Source organism: Echinops telfairi, unplaced genomic scaffold (assembly GCF_000313985.2).
Source record: "Echinops telfairi isolate 266 unplaced genomic scaffold, ASM31398v2 ScPeMD7_10;HRSCAF=50, whole genome shotgun sequence".
Taxonomy (NCBI): Eukaryota; Metazoa; Chordata; class Mammalia; order Afrosoricida; family Tenrecidae; genus Echinops; species Echinops telfairi.
Window position 1 is genome coordinate 1,642,160 of NW_022103907.1, and position 7,466 is coordinate 1,649,625.

The 7,466-nt window shown below is 38.3% G+C and overlaps 1 protein-coding gene and 1 non-coding gene across 2 annotated transcripts in view; both read left to right on the top strand.

The window, feature by feature from the left end:
* The window catches only part of WDR43 (WD repeat domain 43), a 127,370-nt gene that overhangs the window by 39,870 nt on the left and 80,034 nt on the right, over positions 1-7,466 (top strand). The window contains exons 4-6 of the mRNA XM_045287015.1: positions 1,042-1,162; positions 2,076-2,215; positions 4,002-4,104. Of these exons, the coding sequence (XP_045142950.1) occupies positions 1,042-1,162; positions 2,076-2,215; positions 4,002-4,104 (364 nt within the window). The remainder of the gene's footprint in view (positions 1-1,041; positions 1,163-2,075; positions 2,216-4,001; positions 4,105-7,466) is intronic.
* Positions 1,681-1,764, top strand: LOC115868458. The gene has a single exon (XR_004045609.1). It is a non-coding gene; the product is annotated as a small nucleolar RNA SNORD53/SNORD92 (small nucleolar RNA).

The window sequence follows — 7,466 nt, forward strand, 5'->3', positions numbered from 1 at the left end:
TGGATGGGATAAAATTTTCCAACAAAGTGTTCGTAGGACAGACCTTGAAACCCTCACTTTTGTTGAATCTTCATAAGCTTCGTAGTGAGTCCTTGGGTTTGCCTTGTGTCCTGCACGAAAATCTAGATTACCCTGCGTAAGCCATAAACAGTCTCTGAGTTGATCTCTGCCTTGAATCACAGAAGTTTTATGGAATTAAGTCTGGTCATTCACACACACCCCCTTTGTTATTTGTAATGGTCTTACAAGGCCTTACCCTGAGTAAATAAAAGTTTCCAAATGGTCTAAAATGCTAGTTCTTTTCAGTCATTTATTAATTCTTAGTATATAGTATGAGATAGAAATACAGTATTTTCTCCTCATTTCCAAATGACTAATTTGACATGCCAATGAAACTGACAAAACACTTTTTTTTCTTTCCTCTATGATGAATGCCTTTTAGTAATACATTTCCTCCTCTTATTTCTTGATTTTCTAAGTGGATGGACTCCCTGTTCATAGCAATAATAGTGTGTGCAACAAACGGCAAAACTCACGTGTCTAGTTAGGTTTAAGATAATTGAACAAGGATTATCTTTGTCACATGAATTTGGCCCTATTAGATGGGAATTTGGGCCTTTGATTTGAGGCTAGAAATGGTCATTTTGGACTATAACTTCAGAAATGATATATGTTGCCCACCTACAGTAAAATGTAGGCTGTGTGTTGAGGATAGGAAAGCTTTCAAGGGATCAGCCAGCCAGACGGTTTTCCGGGCATCAGTGAAGCCTGTGCCAGAGGTCACCTGTAGCATCTATTTCTCATGTAGTCCTGTCACCTCTGCCCATCCATTTCCTCTGACCCCTCGAGGGTCTTCACCCTGTGCCTGCTGAAAGGAGAGCTCTGTGTTGTCAGGGTTCGTTACACTGTACAAATGTAACAATGGAGTGTGGCATAAGAACCTTTGATGGGGGTTGAAGACCTCATTTGTTTGTTACTTGGTTTGTTACCTCTGAGTGAAGATTTCCCTCATTGAGATTTTTGTTTCTCTTCACAATACAGCAAATGGAAAGGTGATAACAGCAGTGTCAGTTCCCTGTGTATCAGCCCAGATGGAAAGATGTTGCTTTCTGCTGGTCGAACAATCAAGCTGTGGGTTTTGGAGACCAAAGAAGTTTACAGAGTGAGTGAATCAAATTCATTGCAGGCATAGGAGGGAGAATCCCCGTCACAGAGAGTAAATAAGGAGAGAGGCTGACTTCTGAGCCATGGAATATTGCTTGAAATGTTTGGTAGAACTAAAGCCCCAAACTTACAAGTTGTTTTATTGATGTTCCACAGCCTAGCTGTGCCCCATCTCACATTCATTAGAAAAACCAACAGAATAAATGAGATTTGAATTAGAAATCTTTTACTTGGCTTTGATTTGTAGTCACTTGCATCCAACGTTTTGTCTACTTCACAATATGTAAATAAGGTTTATTGTGAGTTGCTTCCCACTCCTGATGACCCTCATGTGTGCAGAGTAGAACACCACGGGATCTTCAAGGCAGTGAGCTCCAGAAGCAGATCGCCAGGCCTGCCCTCTGAGGTGCCATGTTCACAATGGGTGGGCTTGGAGCTGCGCGGTTTGCCTCATCTTGGTGTGGTGTGCACTTTTTGTGGAAAAACTGGTTTCACTGGGGGCTTACTAAGCTTACGGTGCTGTGATGATGCCTTAAAATTGTGGTTTCAACTCACTGAGAGTAAATGAAGACTTACAATTCCTTGGCTGTGTCTGAGCACCCAAAGTATCCCTTGACAAATACACAGAAGTAAGTGAATCTCGATCTCAAAATTGGAAGAAATTGTTGGAGGGCGGTAGAGTCAGCGGGATTCATGAGGATTCATGATTCATGACTTTTTAGTGTTTTCATATGGGTTTTTTAAAAAGGAAGAGGAGCATATTAAATCATCTTTGTTTAGAATACAAACCTCTTACTCTCAGTTTGGAGTTCTACTTTGAGATGCAAAGCATACATCTTTTAGGGATACAAATGGACTTAACTTCCTGTTTTGCATGCGTCCTCTTCTAAATGGAATTTAACTTTCTCTAGCACTTCACAGGCCATGCGACACCAGTCTCGTCACTTATGTTCACTACTATCAGACCTCCTAATGAGAGCCAACCCTTTGATGGAATTACAGGTCTTTATTTCTTATCTGGAGCAGTCCATGACCGGTTACTGAATGTCTGGTATGTAGTCTTTCTTTTTTTATTTGGGAGATCGTTTTGCCTTGGTGACTGTGGAACATGGTTATTATATATAAATTATGAGGAGCTAAGTGTCACAACAAGTTGAGCTAACCGGAAGGTTGGCAGTTCAAGCCCACGAGCCCACTCTGTAGGAACAAGATGAGCTATCTGCCTCTGTAAAGATTTAGTCTCTGACACCATGTGGAGCAGCTCTGTGCCCGAAATGCCGTGAATGGAACCAACTCTGACTGCGAGTTTGGGTGTTTCTTACAAAGTATGAGTCTGAAACTTAATATTTGTACTTAACGCTGGGTTTATCTTAATTTCTAATACAGAAATTACCTTGCCTAAGAACATCTTTTTTTGCAGTAGAATTGTATGTTTTTGTGCCTGGGTAATTTTAAAATAGGTCGTTTTCCCCTGTCTTTCTTTCTCTTTTTTTTTTTTGGTAGGAGAGCATTTGATTTTGTTGAAAAGATTTGATTTTATGCCACCTTGGGATGAAGCAGTGATGTCCATCTACTGATAGGTTACATTTTCTGGTGTGTCTGAGAATTCCCAGCACCCCTTTTTGGGGTGAGAGTTGCTGTTACTGATTCTCATTTAAGCTTTTTTTTTTTTAAGTTGTGATTTTGAGTGTTAAAGGACCATCACAAAGGTTTTAAATTTATGAAAAGAAAACAAATTTTTCTGACATCATCTCATGGTGAAGTAGTAGACTTTGAAAAAAACCATGCTGATTGATTTAAAAGTATTTTCATTTTTTCTTGGCTAAATCGTAGGAGCGTAGTGGCTGAATGATGGGTGATATGTATACATGTTTTTGAAGAAATTGCCAAACTTTTTCAAAGTTCTGCCATTTCATGTTCTCTTCAGCAGTGGATGAGGTTGCTGATTACTCCACATCCTCAACAATACGTGGTGATCAGTGAATGTTAGCTACTTCAATATGGGTGCATTTTCATGTTGAGAATCGGCTATGTGCTTATTTTGCAAGTTGAGAATTCTGTATATATTCTGAACTAGAAGGTATATGCTTTACAAATACTTTCACCGAGGCTGTGCTTTGCCTAATTCTCTTTAACAGCTAAGTGTCTTTTGACGAGTGGAAGGCTTAAATTTTGATAAGTATGGACCGTGTTCAGAAAACTTGCCTGACCCAAGGTTACAAGGGTTTTCTCGCGCATTTTATTAGTTTGGGGTTTTACCTTTAGTTCTGCGGCCTGTTTTGTGCTCATCTTTGTATGTAGTGTGCGAGAAATGGATTGAAGGTCTTGATTTTGTATTGGGGATATGCCATTGCCCTGGCACAATTTCTAAAAGAGAAGAAAATCAAGTTCTCAAAATCTCACCTTGATATTTTGGTAGATATTGGCAAACTAATTTGAAAATTAAATGGAAATGCAAAGGACACGGACTACCCCAAGCACCTTTAAAGATCAATAAAGCTGGGATTCTAACACTGCCTCTTTTGAAGGTCACACAAACTACAGTAATTAGTACTGGTATTGGCATCAAGATGGATACTAGATCACTAGGAATAAACAAGAGGATGTTGTTCATTCTTTAAATCTGCCACAAATTAATATTTCATTTTACTCTGAATTATATCACTTGGTCCATTTTACTCCAGACTATATCGTATGGTGGTTGTGACTTGAAAACTTACTTAATTTTGTCTTTTGCCAACTTACTGGTAATCTAATGTGATGATCCATTAGATGCTTTTTTCCCCTCTCTTTTCAGAAAATCTGTTTCATTACCTGATTGTTGATTTGTTATCTAGGCAGGTCCGGTCAGAGAACAAAGAAAAGAGCGCAGTGATGTCTTTTACAGTTACAGATGAACCGGTCTATATTGACCTGACTTTGTCAGAAAACAAAGAAGAGGTAAATGACTCCATTGTTATGGAGAACCTATTTTTAGATCTTATGCTTTTTTTTCTTTGTAAAATATCAGGACTTTTTTATTAGACTTATTTTTATCTTGTTCCAATGTTTTCCTTTTCTCTTAATGTTAGCAGTTTTATTGATCTCTGGTTCACATAGCAAACAACACAATGGCTTAAGCATGTTAAAGAGTTTAAAATACATTAAATTAAAAACATTTTAATTAAAACAGGAAAAAAACTAACAGTAATGAAATAAAACAAAACACTAATTAAAAAGAAAGCAGAAAATAATAAAAACTAGAACACATTTAAAATGGATCAAATGGGAGAACAAATGATAAGATGTTAAATTGTAAACGAATTACATTTGCATTACTCCACTTTCTAATATTCTTTCTCTGAGAACAAGGTTATTCACTTCCCTGGTCAGAGGGGATTCGCCAGACGCAGTGGTTCTCAACCTTCCTGATGCCGAGACCCTTTCATGCAGGTCCTCGTGTGGTGGTGACTCACCGCCCCCCCCCAACCATAACATTATTTTCTTTGCTATTTCATAACTGTAATTTTGCTACTGTTATGAATCAGGCAACCCCTGTGTGAAAGGGTTGTTCGACCTCCACAGGGGTAAACTTCAAGACTTTTAATGGTAGAACGGCTCATTGGGAAAGAAGGAACATGAGGGATTGTTAACAGCAAAGTATAGCCTTTACTTTAAATAAAGTAATACTTTTGTGTCTTGGCGGAGGTTTACACAGCAGTTTTAGTTCCCACTCAACAGTTAGCACACAAAGTAATCGATGATATTGGCTGTATTCTTCACCATGCCCGGACATTTATGTTGATTCCGTCCTGCATGGTCCATGTTCATTCATCTCATTGTCCTGCCCCCTCACATTCTTTGTTTTCATTGTCCACCATTAGGGCTTGTATAGTTTGATTTTTTTTTTAAAGGGCTGCATATGCATAGGTGATTCTCTTTACTTTTTTGAGCCAATTTGTTATTTAGCTAAAAGGTAGGGCTACTAGATTTGGTTTAAGCTTTAAGGAATATCTCAGGGCAATAGTCTTTGGGGAGTCTTCCAACTGGTTGAATAAGTCTTTTCAGAATTTTTGTTCCACATCTCTCTCCATTCTTCCAGTGCGGGCCATCAGTGGTGGGCCTGTGAGACTGGTCTGCAGTGGTGGCTGAGAGGAGGCGAGGCTGTGTTCTGTGAAGACACGCGTCCTGTACATCGGTTTCTTGCGTCTCAGGTCTCATTCTGTTGGTTTTGCTCCAGATGAGCTCCTACCAGTAGTGACATCTCAGATGGCTGAACAGAAAATCTGTTTAAACAAAGCATTGCTAACTGGCAACATTCTTTTTGGAAAGGGAAAATTTAATTCCAAAGACATTACATTTTGAGACTGCATATGAATAAAAGTTATTAGAGTAGGCATTTATTGTTAGAAATTTTTTGAATGGTTCTTCTGTTAGTGGCTTTTTTTTTGTTACAAAGTTTTGTATGTCCTAAGGTTTATTTACAGTTTATTCTAGTCACATGTTTCTTTTTTCATGTAAAAATGAATTTTATTATACCATATTGTCAGCATTTAGCAAGCCTTATATTTTTGAAGTGCTTCATGTTCATGTTTCTGTTTGATTAAAGCTTGTTCAAAGTTTTTGCTTTTGGGTTCTGATTTAAACAGAATCCTAGTCATTCAGTGAAAGCTAAGCATTTCACTTTGAACACAATCAGGGTGTTGAAATGCGTGTTTTATAAACCTCTAATAGAGATGAGTTAGGGCGTTTTCATTGTGTTTATTATTTGCCACCATAATTAAGTTCGGGTATTTTAGAAGTATTTTAATTATGTTTGATTATTTAAACTCCCAAATACAAATAATTTCTTATGATAAAAATCATCCCCTTTGAAGTAGTAGCATTTTCCTTTGGACAGTTGATTGGGTTGTTGCTTTCTCTCTTTCTGGCTTAAATCATCAGTAATCAAATATGGTAAAGGACAACATCTCACCCATCAGAACGTTTAGATGTTCTTAAGATATTGAAATAGGAATAATGGAATCTGCTTCTTAGAAAGCCAAGCTGTAGTTTTGGTATATGAAAAAGTCTAGCCAGAACAATCATTTAAAATGCCAAATTATCTTGATTTGGGTGTTGATTTTTCTTAAAAGTTTTATATTTGGGTGGGATTGTTGGCTTTGAAGCAGCGGTTCTCAGCATGGGGGTCGAGTCATCTTGGGGGGTGGAGTCAAATGACCCTTTCACAGGGGTCGCCTAAGACCATAGGAAAACACATATTTCCGATTGTCTTAGGAACCGAGACACAGTCCTTTATCTGTCTCCAGGTGGGTCTGCCCACCTGCAGATACGCCCACATACAAGTACCTGGCGTGAAGACTGTTACCCATGCTACACCATGCTTCAAGACAAAATTTCATTTATTTGTAATTAGAAATATTTCACAATATATAACTACATATTGCTTTTGTGATTAATCACTGCTGTAGTTATGTTCAGTTTGTAACAGTACATCCTGCATGTCAGATATTTACATGACAATTCATAACAATAGCAAAGTACAGTGATGAAGTAGCAATGAAAATAATATTATGGTTGGGGGTCACCACCACATGAGGAACTGTATGAAAGGGTCATGACCTTAGGAAGGTGGAGAACCACTGCCTTAGAGGATGCAGAAGGGGAAGTTGAAAACTTCATGAGGAAAATCTCAGCGTTCTTACCTTTAAATCTATCAATAAATTCTTTAAGGGGTTTTCCTACTGCATTAAAGTATTTTTATCCCACTATTCCTGTTGCTCCTAACATATTGGCTCCTTCTGGATTCTCCTACTGTGTTTTATAACTAGAACAGATACAGCAACTTTTGGGATGTGCTAAATTTTCATTTAAACATTCCTTATATAGGCTTTGGGACTTTAAAAATGAACTGGAGATGGAGCTTGTTGGTGTGTGAGGTTGACAACAGTGTGGTTCAGAGGAGGGGCCAGACAATGAGACTAATAGCGTTGGCATTACTGGGGCTGAGGACTGTTGGCCCTAGCCAGTGGCACTTGTATCAGTCCCACTGCTCCAACAGGTGGGCCATGTCCATTCTGTGTGGCCAGCCCTGGATTACTCTTAACTCTGTTCATTTAACTTCGGTACTATCTTCTTGACTGAGCTATTGTACCTTCTTAGCCCAATCATTTACTTATCATTGGAACACCAGTAATAATAGCAATTCATCTGAATAATAGCATTATTATCAGACCACCAGTAATAGCAATTGACAGCTGTCATTTGCTTTAGTTACAAGAGTTGTCCATTTTTGTCAATTTTTCTCTGGCTATTTAAAGCTG